Below are 25,724 nucleotides of genomic sequence, written 5' to 3'. Positions count from 1 at the left end.
ACTTAGGAAAGAATCTACCTAGACTTCACCTTTTGTTATGAATCTGAATTAAATGATTTATTCATTTGTGTCTTAATCCGTAGAAATCTCTAAATTATGTTAATATCTCTTTCGAGAGTAAGAACAACTGACTCCAGGTTGATTAATTGAAATCTTTTTCTAATTAAAACCTCTATCGTCACATTAACTTGATCTATGGATTCCCCTATTAGATTTGACTCTAATCGGTAGATTTATGTCGTCCTATTTCTAGGATTGCATGTAACACCACTCAATTATGCTAGATCTACTCTTAAAGATGAATTTTTTCTCCACTAAATTAAGCACATTAAACATGAATTAATATCCAAAAACTACTAAAACAAGAAATAAACATACATAATTGAGAACAAGATTCAAGTATTTATCGCGTAAAAATAGACATTAGATAAAAGGATTCATCATAGGTTTCATCCTCCCTAGGTATCCAGGGAATTAGTTCATAATCCTAAATAGAAACATCTCAAAGTCAGAATAACTACAAGACATAAAGAAACTCAATAAAACTTCGAAAGAAATTAAAAGGAAATCTTCAATCTTGATGGGGATCCACTTCCAAGTTGATTTTGATGGTGTTCTTCGAGTATTTTCTTCGATCTTCTTTTATCGCTCCTTATGTCTTCTTCTAGTTGGTATTTATAGATTTTAGAATGCTCAGAAAAACTAAAAATTGAGTTTCTTTTGCGTATTTGGGAAGCAAGATGCAATATCAACACGGGCTAAACATTGGCTTGTCTCTAGCCCGTGTGGCTCACACAGGTGTGTGTCCAGCCCGTGTGGAAATGCCCAGGTCATGTGGCTCCTGAAAACAACTCTATTTGTTCGATTTTGACTCGTTTTTTGCTCCCAAATGCTTTCCTAAGTATAGAAACATTAATTTAAAAAATTAGGAGCATCAAATTCACTAATTTGCATAATTAATCATCTAAAAACGCATTAAGAATTGGATTAAAATATGTTACTTTTATAGCTTATCACTTAGCTTGGCATCCATCTAATTGTAAAAGGTGGACCAATAGGTTTCATCCTCCTAAATGGTAATTTAAGCCTTGGATGTTGAGTAGGGTTTGAGCTTTGTTAGCTAAAAGGTTGGGGTTATAGGATTGAAGGTTGAAACTAGCCTTGATGGGTTAGATGCTAGGGTTAATGGGTTAGAGTCTGGGGTTGCTGGGATGATGATGTGGACCTTCTTACCTATAAAGAAGCAAATATGATAATATTTCTAATTTAAAAACATATAAGTGATAAGTATTTGGAGTTAAGAACATTACCTTTTTGTTAACCCCATACCACCCCCTTGCAAATCCTTATATCATGGCAGGGTTTACCACATGTTGTGTAGTTTTCTTTATACCCTATTTTGCTCACTTTAGTGTAAGACCCTATACTCGACCTAGTGGCCGAGCCTGAATAACAGGACGCTACATCAAACATCACAATTCATACATATTCACATAGTCCCAATTGTGTACAATAATCGTGACATCCAAACATTTACAGAAGTTTTACGTCTAAAACACCCTAGGCAACATTAAAAATGACTTAACATACTTTAATCAACCCTAGAAGCAATTTAAAGCATGCTTAGGAACCATTTAGCAAATTTCCAAAGAATATCACGTAGGTATCAATACTCAATCGTGTGTATCAATATTTTGGAGATAAGTATCGATATTAGCAAGAAAATCGACAAGAAACTAGCATTCTGTCAAATTTTAAACGAAAGCATTTTATCAATACATGGGCAAAGGTATCGATATTTTCACCCTGAGTATCAATACTTGTGTTTGTGTATCGATTCCAAATTAAGCTACTGACTTCACGAAAATACAATTCAACTCTGAGGTATCGATATTTATGTCCAAGTATCAGTACCTCTACTCATATTCACAAAAAACGCAATAAAACAGAGTATAAAACATGCTCAACATATTTCTATTCTAACATGCATTAATCATCACAGCTTCAAGCACCAAATTCACCCAATACACAGTCCAACACAATATCTTTACCTTAACATTCCAAAGCATGGTAATAACAATTAAAAGATATTAATAATTTCCAAGCAAAATTTTTAGAAATTCATAATCATACTAATCCAACAATAACATAATAATAACCAGTTAATATCTCTATCCATATTGTATTTATTTCAACAGTTCAAAGAATAATAATATCACCTACTCAATTTACTAAGCCTAACTTGGATCACTTCCTTGGAATACACAGCAACGCTAATTATATACAATGGTTTAGAATGGAGTGTGTGAGTTTAACAAGCTCAGTAAATGTATAAGATTACTACAAATACACACAATATCATATGTTAAACGAAAACCGCAAGAGAAACATTCTCAACAGTGTTTAACTAGAGTGCCAAATTAACCTATTTATGCATCACTTACTAATACATCTAACATTGTATTTACATAGTTATACATGCAATGCATTTCATACATAATTCACTGTTCGATAAATTTTCAACTTGAGACTACGAAACATAAAAGTGGGCTCTATCACCACACATTAGATACACAAATCTCCAACACACCAAAAAAAACATATCCCAAAAGTGTAGCATTAAACTAACTCTCTCCAACACACCAACATATCCCGATGAATAGAGCTTAGCTCACATTCCCTTATCTCTCCAAACTGTCCCGAGCCTTAATGCCCCAAAATCATAACACAAAGGTGAGTACTCACAAAATCCTATGACATGCCAACTATATCAACGGTCTCAAAAGATCGCAAGGCCAAAATATCAATAATTATACACATTTTTACTTACCATTTTCTACACACTTTCATTACACATTTACATTATAACACAACATCATCACATTTACTTGGCATGTTTACATGCTCACAATTCATATATTTCACAAGAAATAACACAACATATGTTGCATATCACTTGAATACATTACATTACTCAATTTACATCACATAATCACAAATTTAGCAATATAAAATGAGAAGAGTAATTAAGCTTACACTTAGAACTTAGGATAGAGGTTTAGGCTACTCCTAAGTTCCAATTTAACACTATAAATCGTGTCTATAAGCAAAGATTCCAAACAATTACTGTTCGCGCTTTCGCCTAGTCGTCGAAAGTTCAATTAACTTTTCCTTTCATTTCGCCTTGCTCGTCGAAGGCTCCAACAGTTCCGAATCTTCACCCAAAATAGACCACACAGCAAACACAATTAATTTACAGCTATAAACACATCTCAACAAGCAAAAACACTAGTCTAAGCTAGTTCCTCTTGAAATTGAAATTTTCGACTAACATACTCGAAACCCAAATACTTTACTCTCCACTCATTCTCATTGCTTAAAATCAATTCCAATCATTTAATTACTCATCTAAGAATAATTCTCAACCTTCAAACCTTACAAAACTGCTCAGATTCATGGTTCCAAAAATTTGACATATATGGCAATTTTTAATGAAACTCAACAAAATCTTTGAATTCTTTAACGAAACTTTAAGGAGAGTTTGAAAACGTTCTATCACATCAAAACAATTTAAAAAACACTTTGATTCAATAGCTTCATTCAAACTCCTAGATTTTACCATTAATGACCCAAATCTCGACTTCTACACAAAACCTTTGATTCAATAGCTTAAAACTCGATTTAAATGGCTAGATTACATTAAAAAGTATTATGAAATCAAAACGTTACCTTGATTAAGGGAAAAACAAACGATTGGTATAAATCTAAGAAAACTCACAAGTTGAATGACAATGGCTTTAATGGTGTTCTTGATGTTTCTTTTTTACTTAAGAAAAGATTTGGTGTTTGGAAGATGGTAAAAATCAAAGATATTAGAGTTTTGAGAATCAAAATCGGTGAACGGGGTTTTAGGGATTCAACTGATGGCAAGAAGGGGAGTCTCTCTTTTTTTTTTTCACGTCACTATTAGGGTGAAAGGGGATAAATGGGCTAATTTTAAAACTTGGTTTATTTGCTTTAAAGCTACTTTTAAATTAAAACCTTTTACAAAATAGTCTTCTTTTCAAAATTAAAGGTCTTTACTACATTATATTCACAAATTGATTTAGTTTTCAAAAAGCCATGGAAGAAGACATTTTTGGGTTACTACATTTCTGAATTTTTGAATTCATCTTGAGCCAAAATTCTAAAATTACCTTGAAAAATTTTAGACCCAATTTCGAGATGTGACATTTAGACCACTATTGGTGGCTTTATCAACTTCTTTCCTTTTTTTTTCTTTAAAATGTTTTCTTGGAGACCTTCTTAATGCAGAAGGTAGAATAAGTTCCATACTAGGGACATGTTCCCATTACATTGTACCTGCACACAAAAAGTAAAAAGATATTAACAACACAAGAACCAATATAATAGGATTAAGGTTTAGGAAATACTACATTTGACAAGTTTAATTAGGCTGGAGTATATTTTGAGTTTAGTATTCATTGTGTAGCAATAGTGGACATAGTTTTTTGGTCGCACTCTATCCATTTGTATGCAGTTTACAACATGGGCTCATAGAATACCAAATAGGTCCCATTTTCTGTATGAACATGAATGGGACCCTGTATCAACTACATGCTTATGTCACGGGCCGCAGATTATTCTAGCCTTGTGACACTTGTGGCTTGATCCACATTTAATCTCATACTTATCATTACTAACATAAGTAGGCCAACACCTACATATATGAAAAATAGGTATTAAATTTAATGTAAGCCCTAAATATAGAATCATTAAAGGAAATAGATAACGAATGAAGGGTAAGTTTCACTCATTTACTTATTGGCATGTATGACAATTTGTTCAAACTTCCTATAGATCTTAGGACACAAAGGTCCAAAGTATTTCTCAACAACATCTTTTTTGTTTACCAATCTTCTCAATCTTTGTTTTGATGATCTTCATCATGGTCAAAATTGATTTATCTCTACCTTCCAAAATAATCTAAAATGAAAAGAAGTAATTAATAAATAGTTACTAATAGTATAATCTCATAAATAGTGTCAGTTAAGATAGAATTGCAAATACCAGAACCAAATCATACCTTGTTGAAGCACTTGCATAGGTTGTCAAAGAGCATGCCACATTTTATCTTGGTGGAGATGTATGCCCTAGACCACTAAGAAGGATCTTTTTGCTTTAACTAATTAAAAGTTGTAGTTGACAGCGGCTTTGACTCAACCCCAAATTCTTCAAATTCTACACATCATTTGAGCTAGCAACTTTCCACAAAGCATTTTTCAAGGCATTCCTTTTGTGATTTACATTGTTCTTGAAATTTTTGTAAAAATGTCTTACACAATTCCTTACCTCTGTATTAGGGAACAAACTTGAAATAGCTTCCACTAGTGTCACGTGACTAGAACTTAAATCTGGTAAACCGTACGACCTTAGACGATTTCTTGATTTCAAATTTGCATAAGTCAACCTAACTCTTGCAAAGTGAGAACTCACAAATGAAATTCTCCAAGGCATCAAAAATAAAGCGGAAGCAACTTAAAGATAATGAAATAACAGAAAAGCTATAATAAAGAAAAAGCATGTCAAGTGTTTGAGTAAATGCTCTCAAAAGTATTTTATTACTTTGAAGGATTACAACTGAATGATCACAAATGAGGGGGAAAACCTATATTTATAATTGAGGTCCCCCAGATCCAACAGTATAGTTTACTTACATCGACGATTGAGATTAAAACCTATCTAAAATTAAGATTTTTATGGGATTTACACAATCCTCTAAGATTGCAAAACCAAATATTATAAGATTACAAATCTTTCTTATAAGATTAGTTTTCATATCTACCATGCTAGTCTTAATTTTTCCTAAGTGCTTCACTGGGTCATCAAGACTTTAAGTAGATGAGCTTCTTCCCACATTCTACGAATCAGGCCAATTCAAGTAGGTCAAATGAGCCCCATTTAATCAATTGACCTCCATGAGACGTCCTTTGTGAATTAGTCAAGTAGCCAGATATAAAATCTCCAGAATAACCTACAGCTTAGGTGACAAATTGTTGTTATTCTAGGGTAGATGATAGAAATATGTTATAAGTAAAGGATACGCGTTGCAAATATCCTTGAAAGACCTTCACACGGGTTGTCAACCTTACCATTACCGTCCATTTCCTGACAGATGAAAATTAGAATACAACCAACTTAAACTGTCCTATCAACTACTGTGGAACTTCCCTAAGAAACATATATATCCCTTTATCTCCCTTCACCTCCTCTCATTTCGTTTCCACCACTGCTAATACCTTTGCTGCCGGCCACCCTTCTCTCCGGCGCCGGCAAAAGGAAGGCAAAAGCAACTTCAATTCCCTGCCGAATACGATAAAAATGATCTCACTTACTCCCTATCTTTCTCTCCCCACCACAAGCGCCTTCACTTCGAAAGCCAAGAAGCTCTCGATCTCTCCCAAACCGGCGACGTCGCCAGTTTGTTGTTTTTATTCGAGATATGGATTGAAGCTGAGTGGGAGGAAGGGTTACTGTCAAATTACTAAAAGTACTAGAGGAGGGTTGTTTGTATTTGCCTGTTCGACGACGCCGTATGTCCGGAGAGTTGGGTCGCGGAGACTTTCGTTTGGAAGTAACGCAGGTGGTGGCGCTACCCAAGTATCTAAAAAGGTTGATTTGTCTCAGGTTTTGTCAGCAATGCTTCCTTTTGTTGTCGCTATTACCGCTGTTGCTGCTCTTGTTCAACCTTCCACTTTCACCTGGTAAACTTCTTTATTTGGTTATTCCTTTTATTTTATTTTTTGCATCTTAATCAGTTTTTGAATAATCAAATTCTTAATTCTTTCTGGGTTTTCGTTTTTTTTTTTTTTTGTATGTGGAAATTCAGTTTTTACTTTGCTCTGTAGATTTTAGTTGTATTTCTTTGATCCCAAATAGTTTTTTTTTTTAATTCTTAAATTGATTCCTTTTGGAAATCTATTATAAATAGTTGAAGCTGATTACTTTAATTATCAGTTCTACGAGAAAAATGATATTTCGTTATTTATTTATATATGGTGGTCACTTATATCAGTTTCTGGCTTTTTGTGAGTTTTAAATGTTCACTCATGTTGGCTTTTAGTTGACTAGTTTTTCTGTTTCCTTCAAGCTTTGTAGTTTACTGTTTCTGATATCTTTTCCCTTCCCCTTTTTATATTCTATTTGTTTTTATCTTCAAAGCTCTGTTTTTGAACCTGAAATGTCAATGGTTTGTTACACAATTGAGGAAGATTCAGGAAATAACAAATGAAAATTGATACCCCTTGGACATTTTTTAATTTAATATATTAGGAGAGAGAACAGTTCTTAGATTGTTATATTTGCTCCTTCTTTTGTATGACTACAACGGTTTTCTTTTCCATTAGTTTTTTTAAGGAAGAAAAACAATTATAAAACACGATTTTTCATGTAGGGTATCTAAGGACTTGTATGCTCCTGCACTTGGTGGGATCATGTTGTCCATTGGAATTAGACTTTCATTTGATGATTTCACACTTGCATTCAAAAGGTAAAAGTATCTCATTTCTCTTTGTATCATGTGCAGTTTCATATGGCGGCTAATTATGCTATTTTGTTTGCCCAATTTGAAAGGTGCTCCTTTTTATGATTTTGTTTCATTGCAGACCTTTACCGCTATCTGTTGGATTTATTGCACAGTATTTGCTCAAACCGGCACTTGGGGTTTTAGTTGCAAATGCATTTTGTTTGTCTCCGACATTCTATGCAGGCTTTATCCTCACATCTTGTGTTGCAGGGGCTCAACTGTCTAGCTATGCTAGCTTTTTGAGCAAAGGAGATGTGGCAGTGAGTATACTTCTCACTAGCTTTACCACCATTGCATCAGTGATAGTCACCCCTCTTTTAACCGGCCTTCTCATAGGGTCTGTCGTTCCGGTTGATGCTGTTGCTATGTCGAAGTCGATTTTACAGGTAATGTGGTGATTCAACATATATAATATTCTCAAGTAAGCATTCTTGTTTCTTGGTGAAATGTAAAATGTTTTGCTTGGTTTTTCTTGTTAGGTTGTTCTTGTTCCTATCACTATTGGGCTTGTGCTCAATACCTATGCAAAACCAGTCGTCACTATCCTTCAACCTGTGATGCCCTTTGTTGCAATGATCTGTACTTCCTTGTGCATTGGTAGCCCTCTTGCATTGAATAGGAGTCAAATTTTATCTAAAGAGGGTCTTCAGTTGGTTCTTCCTGTTTTGACATTTCATGCTGTGGCATTTGCTGTGGGATATTGGATCTCAAAAGTTCCTGCTTTCAGGTAATTTAGAACTTGTGTACTACGTCTGATGTATGTTAGAAATAGTCCTGCTTGGTCTTATGCTTTAAGCATTTATATCTCCTGGTTTACGTGACAGAAGACTAGGGGCTTAACACTTACTAGAACTTGAGATAAGTCCTCTGTAAGGATGGTGATATTATTTTTCTATATCAGATTGTGGTCTTTCCCGTAGTTTGGCCTCTATAGATAACGTGCTTCTTTTTCTTTTGCCAAATCAAGCTTTTTTTTTCCTGAGAAATAACAGGTCAGAATCAGAATATAACAGTTGCAGGTCATTTGTTATACAGGGTTTGGGACAAAATTGGAATTCTGTATGCTAACCTATCCATCCTTGTGGTTATGATACCATGATCATAAAATATAGATTGACAAGAGTGTTAGGATAGAAAATATCACCTTTAAAACCAAAATATGAGCTGTGACCACAATCCACAATATTTTTTCCCATCCGATTATCATCTATGATATCTATTCCCTCATAAGAGTTTAAATTTTCTGACTTTGCGGAAGCATAAGAAATTCATAAACTTCTAGTGGAGGAATGGCTTTGATCAGGCATAGTAGAACATTTAGTACATCACCACATCATGATTATTGGAGCATGGTAAATAATACCTTTTTTGGTAGCCCTGGAATCTTTTCTTATCTGCCTGCTTTATGCCTTTTCAAGTTTTCTTTTGACCTCTGAGGTACTTTGTTTTTAACCTAAATAAGAAATGTGTACTAATCAGGCAGAGGAGTTGCCGTTTCAAGTATTCAATGTTCCCCGGTTTTCTTGAACCTTCCTCTAATTGTTTGTCTCCTGAATCTCGTTGCAATTTTAAGCATTTTGTTTTTCCACTTACAAGTACTGTCTATAGGGGAATGCTTGAAATGAAGAGTGATTTGCAAAAGATTTTTCATATGCTGATTACAATTTATATACAGGATGATCTGACTAGTATTTTTGGGTTTTACTGGCTGATTTAATTCGGTTCTTCTGATAGACTGATACCATGCTATTAATGTGCAGACAAAGAGAAGAAGTTAGTCGGACAGTTTCATTGTGCACTGGAATGCAAAGCTCCACCATGGCAGGTCTCCTTGCAACCCAGTTTCTTGGGAGCAGTAGTCAAGCAGTTCCACCTGCATGCTCTGTCGTCGCCATGGCTATTATGGGTCTTTCTCTTGCCTCTTTCTGGGGCAATGGTTTCCGTATTAGAGACCTACCATCTCAACTCATCCCTAACACTGGCTCTGCTTTCAAAACACATTGGACATCTTTAAGGAATGAATCAAGTTAGCTTTAATATTCAGAGAGAGAGATGGTCATGTTTTTTAACTGATCCTCACATGAACATGTTCCTCCTCGCAATAAAACAGCAGTGGCTGTCGAGCACAAGCTTGTCAAAAGTGAAGATGCTGTACAGTACCGAAATCAGAGCAGAGAAAAATGACACTACCTAGGGGGTTCAGTTATTATAGTTTGAAAAAGTGTTTTCTCGAGCTTCACCTGAAAGTCGCTAACATATGTATACTGTAGATAAAGATGCATATATATAACAAAATGTCGTTAGATGTGCATTCTGATGCTCTTAGGTTTTACTTAGTAAGGTGGGAAAAAAATTAGAAAGATGAAAAAAATAGAAAGAAAGATGCATATGAATAACAAAATATAGTTAGATATGCTATCATTTTTCTTCTCTATCAAGTACATTCAAAATTTATTTCCTTCCACATTTTTTTGCTCTTTCTTTCCATCCTTGAACTTTTCCATTCAATCAATCCACAGCCCCAAAGATTAACTATCAAAGTGCAGGTTATGATGTTTGAAAAGAAGTTTTTTACCAAGCTACATTTGTCCAACACCTGGTTAAAGCCTTGGCCTTTGGAGGATTTGAGTAAAGCAAAAGGGAATATGTATATATGGTGGACCCTAGCATGGAAAAATATTCCAATTTCGTACCGCAATTATGGGCTACAAGATTGCGATTTCATTCTACCGACCTTCAACCCATGTTTTCATGGAAAAAGACGAGTTGATTTGGTCATGAGTTTGACATATATCCTTGTCTTTGTTTACTTTATATGCGCATTGCATGGACATGATTGTTTTGTTAAGCTGTTCAAAATATTCCTTCCGATTTGTTGATCTAGAAAGATCAATCCCTGTACCCATCTTCTCTTTTATTCTTCCATGAATTTTATTTTTGGTCATATCACATTCCATAATAAGGAATATGCACCAGACAAATCCAGTTTTCAGTGACTTTTGCCACCAATTCCGCCACGGGGTTGCTGGTAATGAAAAGACACAACGATTCCAAGATTTACATGTACATATATTCCTTCTCTTTACCAAAAAACCTGTTTAGATGATTAGATATTATGAGTGGCATGCATTTTCTTCATTGGTGTTTTTATTATAACGCACTGTATCTTAGGGTAAATGTCAGATCGGAAACTAAGGTATGGCGCTTGCAGAGGTGGCAATCTTGTAGTCTGGTAAGTATTTGCTTCTTCCTTTGATCATTACAAAGCTTTCATCATATTGCTATCTTCCCAAATAAAACGGGACACAAGGTCGAGCAAGGTTAACAGTTGTTGTATAAAAATGGGTAAACTACCAAAATAGTCATTTATGTTTGAAATGTTACGTTTTAGTCACTTCTATTATTGTATTGTAATATTTTAGTCACTGATAAGGGTGAGCAAAACTCGATTTGACTCTAAAAAATCGAAAAAAATTAGAATTTCAAGTCAAACGAATTGAGTTATTCGAATTAATCAAGTCAACTTGAATTTTTTTCGAATTTCATATTCGAATCGAGTTTGATTTTTAAATTTGAATGACTCAAATAATTCAAATAAACTGAATAACAAATTATAATATTTTACCTTTTTATCCTAAACTCTCAAACCTCTTTACTTTCCCTCAAAACTTTTACTCCCTCCCACTTTCCCTCCAAAACTTTTACTTTCCTCCCATCCCACCCCCATTTTACCCCAAACCCATCCCCCAATTTTTTAATACCCCCTAAATTTTACTCCCTCAACTCCCAAAACTTTTTATTTTCTCCAAAACTTTTACATTTCACATTTTACCCAAAATCAAAATTAAAATCATCCAACAAAAATTTCTAAAACTAAATTGTAATAATTTTATTTTTATAATTTTTTATTTATATCTACTATTTATATTATTAAATTAACTTTCACATTTTATGCTATTTATATTATTGAATTGTTTAATCATATTGAATCTTTATAATTTTTTGTTAAAATTTAATTATAGATGATGCTATAAAATATTCATGTTAAAATTTTATGTTTGTATCAATTTCACATTTTATTTTTAAGATAACTTTTATTGAAAAATAACATTTTTACATTTAATATATTTTTAATTTCAAAATACATAGTGACAATAGTCAAGATAAGCAAGTAAAGAAACTAACCTGTATATAAAAGATTAATAAATAAATTACGAGGGGATGAAAGTCAATAACAAATTTGATTACGGTGGACGAATTTGATTACGTTGGGTGACAGTGATTACAAGGACTCAAAATCATTTTTTTAATTTAACTCGAACAAGTATATTCGATTCATTTGACTCGAATTCCATCTTACTCAACTCAATTCGAGAAAATTTCAAATCGAGCTAGGATGATAAAATAAGATTCGTCAGCTCGATTAACTCGAAATTTTTTCATTTGATTCGATTCGATCAAACACTGACCCTAGTCACTTAGTGTTAATTGTCATTAATGGCGTAACAGTAAGCTGTTGTGGCACGTTAAATCATCAATTCAAACAGAAAATTTAAGTTAAATTCTATAATTAATCCTTATATATTTTAGAATCCGAAATATAAAGAAAAATTAGAGTTGGATAAGATATGTTTGATATCTTTATTATTTTCCTATATAAAATTTTTCCAATTCATATTATATTTTAAAACATTAATTTCATACATTATCTTTACAAATACATGATGACAAGTTTCATTTAAAATATAGTAAATAAAAAATAAAAAAGGAATCATCCTTGTAAAATTAAAATATTCTACCCTATACATAGAGATCAAGAAATCTATAGAAAAGCTAGCTAATAACATACATACATCACTCACTTTTATGAATAATTGTTGTTGATTAAGGTTTCTAAGTTCTTCCATGTCAAATGTATTAAATTATTTGTCACCATCACAACTACAGTATGAGGATTTACATTTAATTTCTAGTAATCCACTCTCTACTCTCAATTATATAAAAATATATTAAATTAATTAGTTAATTTCCATATTTACATTTAATTATGCTTCCTCCCCTTTTTAATAAAATAAACCCTTATTCTTTGGTTTTTTTATGCATGAAACCATTTTTAAACTAAAAGTAAGAACACTTTTTTAATAAAATAATTCTTCTTTTTTATGGAGAAGGAACAAATTCATTCATTAAGTAAACTATGTTAGAAATTTAATATAATATTAGATTAAAGCATATGCACAATATTAAAGAAAAATATGTAAAAATAAATGAAGTTTTGATTGAAACGGTAAAGTTGACTTTTGAATATTATAACGTCTTAGGTTAAAATCTTACCTTGTATGGTGTTTTTCTAAATTTATTTTGTGTAAAGGGCAAAACACACTTATAATAACATTTACCTATGACGTCAATTCAATTGGCCACTTAAATATAATATAAATAGACGGATGTCACATTAATGATATGAAAATATCTTTATGATAAATTTTAGATAAAAAAATTCATTCACATTTACTTATTTACCTTTTTTTTTCACTAGATAGACAAAACTTAGTTATGTTGATAAAATTGATAAAATAAAATTAACATCTAGAAAATGAATTTTAAAAGATAAACCATAGTCTATAAAATTGGTTGCCTAATTTTCATAAGTTTTCATTTTGGGTATCAAAAATAAAATAAAAATTGCATATTGTGCATTGTTGTTAACAACCATTTTTATTTTCGTTACTTTCATTAATTCAATGTTATTGTATACTCATCTTAGTCACCTAACTTTAATAAGTTTTATTTTGGTCACTCATTTGCTTTTAAAAATATTAATTTTATTTTGGCTAAAATGTGCCAGAAATCCCTGTACTTTTCAAAAAGTAGGAATTTAGTCCCTATACTTTTATTTCATGGAATTTAGTCTCTTTACTTTTCAGATTTCAAATTTTTCTTTTGTTAAATTTGTTGCTGTGACATTTCTTAAATAAAAGAAATACTCACTTCGTAGCCTTATAATTAAAAAAATGACTTTGTAATTAACTTAAATTTAACAAAAAGGATATTTTTGAAATATGAAAAGTAGAGAGACTAAATTCCATGAAATAAAAGTATAGGGACTAAATCCCCAATTTTTGAAAAGTATAAGGACTTCTAGTACATTTTAACCTTTTATTTTTTTCCCAAAAACATTTTTTTATAAGAAATTAAGCTATTTGGCCATGAAGATGAACCCAAGATTTTCCTTGTAACTCGATTTTTAGTAATAAAAAAATTATGTAAAAACCTATGTGTTTCGTTGAAGACACCCAAGTTTTTTCCTTTTATGGGAAAAATCTATACATTAGTTCTAAAAATGAAAATAAATAAAGGAAATTAAAAATAAAATAGTTTTTCCTAAAAAAAATCTAATTAATTTTCTATAAACCCTATATATTTTTTGTTTTATTAGGAAAAATAAAATTAATTCTAAAAACAAAGGAAATTAAAAAGATAAATTGATTTTCCTATAAAAATCTAGATAAATCCTTGTAAAATACCATGTTTCTCCCTTTTACTGGAAATAAAATTAAAATTAATTCTAAAAAATTAATTAAGGAAATTAAAAGATAAAATAGTTTTTCCTGTAAAATTTAAAATTTTCCTATAAAAACCTAAGTAATTCCCTATAAAACATCAAAATTTCCTTTTACTAGAAAAAATTTAAAATTAATTTTAAAAAGTAAAATAAGAAAATAAACTTTCAGAAAGAGAAAATGAGTGACTAAAATAAAAATGTTTAGAGTTGGGTAACTAAATGAAAATGATTGTTAACGGTAGTGTCCAATTTATAATTTTTTATTTTCAATGCCTAAAATAAAAAACTTATGAAAGTTGTATGACCAATTGTGTAGTTTACCCTTTTAAGAACCATAAATGAAAATGAAAAGTACATTAAAATCATGCATACATGGAGTAATTTATTAAAGAAAAAACCTATAAATTTGTTAAGAAATAAAACAGAAATTAAATCAAAGAAATATTCTTTTAATGTATTTCATAAATACCTAATGGATCCCCTTCTCATGTAAACATAAACTACCTACTTTGCTTGAGGAACCACTAACTTCTACAATACTTTGAAAGAATGTTATGTTGCCCACATCAAAGTTTTTTAGTAATTAGAGAAACCCACCCATCATTGATGTGCTAATTGGAAAAAACCTTATAGTAATCCTTAAGAAATATTCAATCAATGCTAATTAAATTTGGGTTAATTTAAATGCCCCCTTCAAGCAGGGTATGGTATCAAAGTTTGGTATGTCATCAATACTTGTATTTATATTATGTTGTTATTCAACATCTCTGTAAGTCTAATGCTACTCCTTATTATTAATTTAAAAGTATTTTTACTTATGAATGTTGAGCATAGTAAAAGGAATAAAAGAAATTTAGACTCGACTCAGTTCATGAAAAATTTTATACATTTTTTACTTAAGGGTATAAGAATGAGTTGTCTAGATTTAAACTTGAGATTCGATGATAACAAATAATTTATCATTACATTAGTAGCTAATTAACCAAACAAGTCTTTACTTAATCTGATAATCAATATTTTTTTTTTGGAATAATAATCAATAGAGTTGGGTTTTCAAATAAAACCATTAATTATTTCTTATTCCTTCATCCTTTAATTTATTGACATTGTGATAAGTTACCTTTAATCAAGAAGGTTAATCCACAAGAGAAAGAATTGAATGAAATTATGATTCCATATGATCATCATCCCTTTCCAATAAAAAAGCTGAGAACCAAGAGAAAAAATCTAATTTGTCATTCTCCTATTGGAAAGAAATAAGGATGAGATAGAATCATAGTTTCATACAATCCCTTCTCTATTCGACGAATGACCAAAACCAATGCAATAGACTATTTTTTCTACTCACTAGCATTCAAAGCATGCTTGTATATTACATGACAGTGCATATACTCAAAAAATAAAATAAAAAGAAAAATAATAATATATACTCAAAATAAATCACTTAATTAATTTCTATATGCTAGCTATAGATTCAAACTAATATATACTCAAAATAAATCACTTAATTAATTTCTATATGCTAGCTATAGATTCAAACTTAAATAGTAAGGGAGTAATTAAGCTAATGCTAAGATTTGAGTGAATTATTTTAATAGATTATAGTATATAATTTACATGATTTCAGAGAGATTCAGATTTTGCTAGTAGTTCATCAAAAAAGCTCTAATCCAACAACACAATTAGCACGACTCGAACTCAAATCACACTTGAGACGATCATTAGATTAACATACAAAGTTCTATATGTACAACCTTTCTATTTAAAATTAAATTTTTGTATGCAAAAACAGTATCATATTTTGGCTCAAATATTTTACATAATAATTTATACCCTTTATAACTTTGATTATCAATTTAGCTTTCATTTTACAAGTTTTTTACAGACCATGATTAATTTTAGCATAAATATAATCTGAATTTCTTTTGTGAAAAGGAAAAAAAATAAAAGCTATACCATCTTACAGTTCTTTAAAGCAATATTAGATCCTTAATAATTAGATATTTCAATATACATCTAGCCAGCCATTGATGAGTTATAGATTTAATATTTTTATAAAAAAAATTAGCTTTAAAAGCTAGTTAACCCTACACTGTATATATTATACACCACATTGAAGTTTGAACAAGTTCTGGTTAATACTGAAGGTGGGAAATGGAGGATTTGAGCATGAAAGCTTCTTCTATAAAGGTAATTACTTTATTAATTGAAAAATAAAAATAAAAAAAGAAAAAGAAAAATATGGTTGACAAGCATTAGGGTTTAAACTTTAAAGTATCAAAATTTACAACTCACACAGCAACTAAAATATACTATATATAAGATTCGATAGTTAAGTGGAAATGAGAGGCTGCTATTTTGTAATAATAATAATATGCATGCTATTAAGATTGATAAGGCATTAGCTGAATAGTTAATCAGTGTTAAAGCAAAGGAATACACACACATATATATATATTCTTGACAAAAATTTAAGAATTATTGATTATGATTGATTGTTTTGGCATTATTGGGAAGAAAAAACATTCTGCTTTGGAGTGTGTTTATTTATTGAGTCTTGGCATTGTTTAATGGATAATAATCCTTGTTTAATTTTGTGTGGTTGATAATTTTATATATAAAGATACTCTTAAACTACAATTTTCTCACCTTGATATCTTCCAATATAATAATATAACTAAAAACAATTAAAATTAGAGAGAAAGAGAGAGAGAGAGAGAGAGAGGTGGAAAATGATAATTGATCAACCAAAAGCTTTAGACACCCAAGAACAAGAAAGGGTAATAAAAGAATCACTCAGTTAACAGGAAATGACTCCAAATTGTATGTAAAATAGATGCATATATTTAGGAATAGAAATCACCAACTTTAACTGTACAAATACTTTAAAATACCATGACACAGATTTTGCAAGTTTCTTCACTTAGTACTACTGACCATGAAAGTTTAAGAACTGTTTCAGCTGGCTATATATCTATATATGCTTTCTACAGAAATAAAATACTCACCCATCTCTGTATAGACCAAATTTCCTTCTCTTTTTTTTTTTTAAATTATGTTCCTTGGATTTATTTTATATATATTGAAGTGATAAGAATATATTTATATATAATTACTCAGAAAGAGTAGAAATCTGCAATTTTTTTCATCACCTGTACCTGGGTGGTAAGACACTTTATGTAATGTGCAGTCTCATCCAACAAGTTGCATAAATTCATGGTTTCACCACCTGGAACAAGCTGTCTTAGTTCATCTGCCTCTTCAACAAACCCAACCCCATCTTCCCTTCTTGTTGTAGTATTCTCGTTACTTGATTTTTTCATGATGGCTTGATTAGTCTTCCCAGATCTTCTGCCTGAACAAGGGTCTTGACGACGATAAGATCGGCTTCGAAGCTTCCAAAGCATTGCCTTACTCCAAATTCTCCTCGACCTAACGGAGTAAGCCATGGACTTGTCAGCTGCAACCTTGATCCTTCGATACCGTCGGAAGATCTCTGTGGGAGAAGACGAGGAGATAGGTTTTTGAGCACGGATTTTAGTCAGGGCCCGGAGGAACCTCGTGGTGAACCTGGATTTTAGAGAAGTAGGGTTCAGGTGGTGAGGGTTATTCATGGGGAGGGGGGATATACTATATGATTTATTGAGATATGAAAGTTGATAACAAATTAGGGTTCTTTTTTGGGGGTGTTGGGTTATGAGATCAAGCAAATATCTAATAAGGGTATTGCCCTTTTAAGGGATGGAAGAGAAGTGGTTCAGACACGGTTGGTTCGCAGGGACAAAAGCTGACTAAGTCTCTGACACAGTATCTAAACAGACCAACCAGACAGGAAGAAAGAAAGACAAAGATGTGGTTAGGGGACTTATAAGAACAAAAACATGTGACCAGAATTAAGAAAAAGCAAGGGATTGGAAATGGGAGGTGTAGTAAAGAGGAAGGAGACTTGGGAATCAACCTTTGATTTGGATATATACCAATTTATTATTCTTTAAGTTTTTATTGAATTAATAATACGAGTTATGAGATAATAAAATAAATTATAAAAAAAAAAAAAAAGTAATAGAATTGAAGGCCTTTGCTTTCGTTATCAGATTGGGTAATAGAGGTGAGAAAAGCGAGTGAAGTGGGGGCTGAAATAGCCAACCACCATATGAGCGCACATGGTTCCATTTTCCCACTTGGATTGTGGGGGCCTCTCTTGTTTCCTTTCCTCTTCCCTCTCCCCTCCATTTATTTTGTTTAATATTTAATGTTCTCTCTTCTCCCTACTTATTTTTCATTTCATAACTTAATTTTTTTTTTATGTTAAATTTAAATTTGATTGCAAATTTTGTTTAGTAGTGGAAAGAAAAGTGGAAGAACGGAAAATTGAAGAGATAAAATGGTTGGAGGGGCATCAAAAGGGGTAGAGGATATGTATTCTTCATTCCACTACTTTTTCATCCAACTAAACACACCATGAGTCTCATTCTATATTTAACTTTTTCTGAAAAAAACACAAGATAGTTCATTTACATTTTGCTAGTTATTTCATTCAATACTTGTAATAATTAATTTTTATCGCTATTAAAATTTAATATAATTATTTTACCTTACATTTGATTACGGTTAAATAACAAAAATACATATGTTCAAGTCGTCAATTCACACCGATCTCAAATTTAATCATTGGATAACATTTTAATTCCACATTAGTAGTTAATTTATACCTATATACTTACATTTAAGGAGTTGGTGTCACTCTTAATCGAGTCACTAACTCGGTTATGAAATTCTTTTAAATTATAATTAATATTATTATAATAACATTTTGTCTTTTCTTATTTTTATATCATCTTCAAATAAAACAATTAAAATTACAAACCCAAGGATTGAACACGTTCCATAGTATTAAGATACAAATTTGTTACCCTCCATCTATATTTATTATTAAATAATTTTTAAGAAAATATTTTAACGCAATATTATAATGTGTTTGACTGAGTTAGTGTCATTCATTAACCAGATCACAACTCAATTGTAAAATTACCCAAAACCCATTCGTTTTATACAACAACAAATATTATTTTAAAGGTATTTATATTGATAAGTCTATAAAATACGAGAATCATAATATTGAAATCCAAAACATCATCACATTCATTATTTCAACTTTACCAAATATTTTTTTACCCAAAACCTAGCATTTTTGTTTAACTCTAGTAATTATAAGTTTGAATGCCTTAATTTGCTTTTACGTTGGATTGTTGGTGGGCTATGGACATGGAGTGATGTTTTGTCGGTAGCAGCAACAAGACTCAAATAAAACACAAAGAGATAAATTATCATAATGATAAATCAGTTTCTTCACTATATATTTCTCAATATTCCATTCATCGATTGAAGGAAATGAAAACTCAAATTTGTCCTCATTAACTATAAAGCTTCTTTTTTCTTCCATAAAGATGTTTGACCATTCAATCAAAATTATTATTTTTGTTGTTAATTATAGTTGTTATGGTGCTCTTGTTGTTTTTCAATTGGGAAAATACCTATTCATTCAAAAAGGATGTAATTTTCTTTTGATTTGATTTTAATTTTATCCACTTATATCATCTAGGGGATTTTTTAAGATATGGGGTTTAAAATTTTTTTTATTTAATTAGGATTTAAGTTTCGATTACGTTTTAGTTCGATTGGTATAAACATTGTTATCAATGTAAAAGGATGTGGGTTCTAATACGCTTACACTACAACATATTATCCTCTTATTTATGAATTTCGCATCTAATATACCAATAATATATATATTTATATAGTATCAAATATAACTTTCTTAGTCAACAAGGATCCATGGCTAAACTTTTTGTTTGGCACCCCAATAACCAGCTTTTAAGCTTTGTTAATGTAGATTGTAATGTATCAATATATATATATATGAATAATTTATTTGATATATTGGTGGTGAAAATTTTAACACAAAAATAAAATTAAAAATTTAGTATATCTCTTTTAGAAAAAATCTTTATTGACTATATATTCTGTATGTATAATAAGATTATTATTTGAAATATTCAAAAATTGAATTTCGCACCTAAATTAAAAAGATATTTTTATTTTTCTTAAATACCATCTTAGGATGATTATGATATATCAATTATAATAGTTTTTAAAATAAGTAATGATATTGAAACTTCTAAAGAGCATGAGAGAGGATCAAACTCTAAGCTAGCTATAGTGTATGGTCCCCTCCCACCATTCTCCACTGTATGTTATATTTTCTTCCTTTCTCTTCTTCTTATTCGATTAATGCAACTAACCCTAACAAAAAGTTATACTTGAAACAACAATTTAATAAGGTTTACAGCAGATAAATTGTTATGAAAATAAATTACAGTTTTGTACTTGAAACAAGCATATATACATACACACACACACACACATAGAGGATAAAGATGAAGAGGAAGAAGGAAGGAAGAAAAAAGGGGCAACTTTCTTTATCACTAGGAAGAATGTAGAGACTTTAATATATATGAAATCTACTTTCATTAAATAAGAGAGAAGGTAGGGCTTTTATCATCTTATAAAGTAATCAAAAACTCAACCATTATGCGAATTGGAATTCTAGCAATCTCATCAATATCTAAAAATGTGTGTGTATGTATCCATTGATGATGAGGGGTAAAGGATGATGGTTTTCGCTGGACCACAATCAAGTGGGTGCATACATGTGTGAGGAAAGTGACAACTTGCAAGCTTGATTTCTGTTCATGACAACTTGGAACTCATTGTAACTTTCAATTTAATTTCATCAAGTTTTTTCTTCTTCTTCTTCTTCTTCTTCTTTTATTATATCATTGTCTCCTTTTAATTTAATATATATCATTAGCCTCACTCAATCCTTCAAATAAATTAAGGTGCGTACGTGTGAGAGGGATGGATAACTCAAACAACACGGCCTACATTCGCCCCCACATAAACCTATGGTTTCAGCAAAAGCTAAGGGGGAGGAAGAGGATCCGGATGATGGCTAGGTTTTTTTGTTTTTGCTTTGGGTGTCTAGGGTTTGCTTCACGTTCACCTCCGTAACCAAGAAGAGGGTTAGTTCGAGTAGGTACTTGGACCAATCTAACTACTAGCTAGGATTTCAAGTCACGAGAGATGATCAATTAAAATATTTGTGAGGAAAGAGGAAGCAAATTAACGACTTTGATTTGATTTGCTTTAATGTGATGTGATTTTCTTATATAGTAATATATGTTTTATATATAAAACTATTTAACTTTTAATGAAAATTTTAGACTAATGTTTTAAGACTAATATATGTGAATTTAAGAATAATTTTATTTATTTATTACCAACTATTGTTTAAAAATTTTAATATAATTTAAATCTAAATACAATAAAATATTTAAATATGAGTTAATATAAAATAAAATACAATAACATACAACGATATTAAAAAGTTTAATGAAAAAAAACAATTATTTACTTTAGAAAACATTAATAATGAAATATGTTGGGACAATTGTTTTTATATGGCTGTCAAAGTGTCAATGGTATTGACTATTACAGTTAACATTACAATAAACCTTGTTGCTTATGATATTTATAATTGGCAATTTATAAAAGAAAATTTTGGGTAAACGTGAAACATCACTTATTTTCAAAATTTTCCTTTACGAATTTGAATAAATGTTAACGAAATATTTAAAAGATATACGTTTAAAAATATTGTGATAAAATGATGTGATTACAAAAATAAATTCAACATTAATAAAAGAGTCACGATAAATAAATAAAGCAATGAAACAAAATGCATAATATAAAATGTCACATAAAAATGTTTGAACATGAGTGAAATAACGAAAGTCTTACAAATTAACATATATAATAATCAATGAATGAGTAAGTAAGTTAAATATATAATATTAAGCATGAATATTTCGAAATAGAAGTAATAAGATCTAAATTTTAGAGTATGGTAGACGAATGGATGGACAACTAAGGGATATAAAAGGAGCTGCATGTAAGAAATATTTAAGATAAAAGTGATATTAAATAAAAAGAGTATTATTAAAACATTTGATTTTTAAAAAAAACACTAAATAAATAAATCAATAATAAAAATATCAAAATCGCATAACCCAAGGATTAAATTTGAAAAATAAATAAATTTTGGGTTTAAATAAAAAAACAAATACAAAAAGGACTAAATCAGAGTTTAAACAAGATTCTAGGAATAATTTGCAACAAAACGAAAACAAAAGGACCACATTGTAATGCACGTAAACAATACAGGGGCTAAATTGGAGAATATTCCAACTACCCTATATGCACAATATCACAAAGGGCTAAAATGTAATAGAATCAAAATTATCGGGCTAAAAAAAATAAAGAATTTAATAAGAAAACAGGTAAAAAGCAAAAGGACTGGTTGAACAAATAACCCTCAAAACTATGAAAAGCGCGGATCCTCCCAGGGTCGTGTCAAGGCACGAGTTGAGGGTCATAGACTCAAAATGATGCCATTTTAAGACCTATGAGTTTAGGTCAAAACGATGTCGTATGGACTTAGTTATAAAGGTTAAAATTTTGACAAAAAACCTCATTTTGCAGCCATTTTCTAAAAAAAAAAAAAACCTCTCTTCCCTTTTTCTCTCTGGGTTTCGACCTAAAATCCGATTAGGCTCCAGCATGCCTCCGTCATGGCTCTGGGCTAGCCCCGCCATAGATGGCATCGGAAACCCAAGAGTCGGCCCTTCAACCTCTCTTTTTATCTCTTTTCTAACCCCGGACCTAGACTTAGAGACCAAAAACTCGAAAACGAAGAAAAATACTCAACCCACTCCCATTTGTACCTCATTATGTACCCATTTTGAAACCTGAATGAAATTCCAACGAGTCTCTAGGGTTTTCACGACGGAGGAAAAACTATGATAGTGGCGAAGGACAAAGGAAACGTGTGAGTTTTTTTTACTATTTCCTTTATAAAATATATGTGACGATACAAAAAAAGCGAAATGAATCACCTTTTCGATGTAAATTTCAATTTTTCTATTGATTGCTTTGTATGCATTTTTTTGTAACCCTTTTTACAATGAAAATGTTTTTGGCTTTATAGCCGAATGATTACAACAAATGCTGTCAAATTTCTTTTTTTTTTTTGTTTCCTTCTATATCTGCTGCTTGTTTGTCTTCTCTTGCAGGTACGGAGGTGTTTTGCTGGCACCTGGTGGCGTACGAGCGTGCGGACGAGGGTAGCTGGCAGCAGTACATGGGGTAGCGGCACCAAGGGAACCCTAGGGTTCTGAAAATGATTAGGTTTTGGGCCTGTTTGGGTTAATTTTTGCTGTTGGGTTATTGTAATTTGAGTTGCTTCTTTTTATTTGTATTTGGGTTTGTAATTTTTAATTTGGACTGTAAACAAAAACTGTTTATTTAGGTTTAACTTTTACATCTGTATGGGCCCAGGTAAATTGGGCCTGTTACAAGTGTCAATGGTATTGACTATTACAGTTAACATTACAATAAACCTTGTTGCTTATGATATTTATAATTGGCAATTTATAAAAGAAAATTTTTGGGTTTTGAATGATGTTTATATTATGGAAGCATGTAAATTCGTTTATGAAGATCAATCCTTTTGAAGCAACTTATATTGAAGTTGGATTCAATCAGATCAAGCAATTGGATCCCTTGGATCGGCATAACATTGATGACATATCACCAACAATCCACTTTATATTGGCCTTTATTTAGCTGCTGCAGGAATTTGAATTGTAATTGATCTCTCTTATGTTAATAAATATCAAAACTTTTATATATTTGAGAAACTTGTATAAGTTAGTTAGTTTTGAGAGCATTTATCTTATAACTCCCCTCTCCCGTCTCTGTTGTCAGATTAGAGTTACGAGATGCTACAACATTTAACAAGATAAGAATATGCAATTTCAATTCAAAATTTACTTTAAAACAATCATTAATAAATAACCATTCAATAATCATGCTATTCATACAAAAACGGGGCTTAAATCGAGCTTACGTAACTCTAGAATCAATTTAGAAACAAGCAAGAATAAATTTGAAACATAACATAAAAGTAAGGTAAAAACATAAAGCAGGGGTCACACAGCCATGTAGGCAAGCTATGTGACAGGCTGAAGCTGTGGGAGCCAAATAACACAGTCGTGTACTCAAACCGTGTGGAAGGCTGATACCGTGTATAGAAGGGTCACACGACTATGTCGTCTGGTCGTGTAGCAGACTGAAGCCGTGTGGACCTAAATGCCAAGTTTCTAACATAAGTCACAAAGCCATGTCCTAGACCATGTAACAAACTGAGGCCGTGCAAGCTGGAGGTACACGACCGTGTAACTCACTAATGTCATGTGCAACAATTACTCCCAAAAATCTAATAACCACACGACTGTGCCACATGCCCATGTGTGGCACATGACCATGTGTCAAACCGTGTGACAGCCCGTGTGTGCCATATAGTACCTTCAAGTGCAAGTCATACATGTATATGCTATTGGAAAATCGGGTTTGAGAACGTAATGGAAAATAGATTTGAGGAAAAATCAGAGTTTTAATTTTTTTTCCAAAACTAGAACTTGGTTGTGTTATCTAAAGTAATAAACACTTAATCAAAATTATACTATTTTGATTCGCTTAGGATGGTCTTCTCTGCTATTCTCAAGCTCACGTTGACTGAGTATGGGTTCGCTTCAAATCAAAAAAAATTTCAAAAAATTACTAGTGGGGTAATTTTGTAATTTCACTAAACTTTTAGACCAAGTTATAAATAAAAAAAATCTCTCTAAAAATCTTCTAAAATAATTTTTTTAGAGAATTTTCTCTCTACAACTTTCTCTTCAATTCAAGTGTGTGTAAAATATACCCATAACTCTCTTTATATAGGGAGAGTTTAGAGAGTTCAACTATGATTAAACTTAATCACTTTAATATAAAATTAATATGATACTTATCAAGATAAATATTAGATTAAATCTATTGAATTAAATTTAATATTAAGACAACCACTTTAATATTAAATTAATAAAATACTATCAAGATAATTATTAAATTAAATTTAATATTAAATCTATTAAAATAATATAGTTAATATGAAATCAAATAATTTCGTAGAGTCTCAGTAGGATGTGATTCCTCCATTGTTCAACTGCCGAAAGACCACTCGCCAACCACTGAAATGCCGCCACTGCTGGCACCATCATGTATAGTGGTGCCATCGCAAGTGCCCAACAACCTCACAACACCCCAAGTCGGTTCTGTTGTTGTCGATTCAATCTGAGCCTATTGATAGCCCGACCAATCTGGTCCAGCCACCGGTTGGATCGTCGGGCCGGTTGCAAATATCAAACCCGATTCTACCAATTTTTGGGTCTTGATCTCGATTTTGGGTTCTCGGGCCCAATTTGCAATTTTAGGTCTAATTTTCAAGTTCAATTACTCATTGGGCCAATTGTCCGATTTGAAAATTAATTTTCAAAAACATCATACCTTTAACCATTCATTCAACCTATTCAAAACACACCAAAAACATACTAAAACATGTTATTTTCCTAG

At 31.3% G+C, this 25,724-nt stretch overlaps 2 protein-coding genes and 1 long non-coding RNA gene across 3 annotated transcripts; 1 reads left to right on the top strand and 2 right to left on the bottom strand.

Moving 5' to 3' along the window:
* Window positions 1-402: 402 nt before the first annotated feature.
* LOC108470522 (uncharacterized) lies at window positions 403-3,960 on the bottom strand. The gene is made up of 3 exons (XR_008285844.1): window positions 3,730-3,960; window positions 1,311-3,215; window positions 403-897 (listed from the first exon to the last, which is right to left on the bottom strand). It is a non-coding gene; the product is annotated as an uncharacterized LOC108470522 (long non-coding RNA).
* A 2,196-nt stretch (window positions 3,961-6,156) lies between these two features.
* Window positions 6,157-10,039, top strand: LOC108458970 (probable sodium/metabolite cotransporter BASS3, chloroplastic). Its single transcript, XM_017758375.2, has 5 exons — window positions 6,157-6,764; window positions 7,454-7,549; window positions 7,665-7,971; window positions 8,065-8,312; window positions 9,346-10,039. Exons 1-5 carry the CDS (start codon window positions 6,382-6,384, stop codon window positions 9,614-9,616), a joined length of 1,305 nt encoding a protein of 434 aa, XP_017613864.1. The 5' UTR covers window positions 6,157-6,381; the 3' UTR covers window positions 9,617-10,039.
* Window positions 10,040-16,971: 6,932 nt separating this feature from the next.
* LOC108482495 (transcription factor IBH1-like) lies at window positions 16,972-18,132 on the bottom strand. Its single transcript, XM_017785633.2, has one exon. The coding sequence runs from the start codon at window positions 17,762-17,764 to the stop codon at window positions 17,267-17,269; it is 498 nt and encodes a 165-aa protein (XP_017641122.1). The 5' UTR covers window positions 17,765-18,132; the 3' UTR covers window positions 16,972-17,266.
* Window positions 18,133-25,724: the final 7,592 nt, after the last annotated feature.

The sequence above is a fragment of the Gossypium arboreum genome, chromosome 7, assembly GCF_025698485.1.
Source record: "Gossypium arboreum isolate Shixiya-1 chromosome 7, ASM2569848v2, whole genome shotgun sequence".
Lineage (NCBI taxonomy): Eukaryota > Viridiplantae > Streptophyta > Magnoliopsida > Malvales > Malvaceae > Gossypium > Gossypium arboreum.
Note: the sequence above shows the minus strand (reverse complement) of the source record. Positions and strands in the feature narration are given on the sequence as shown.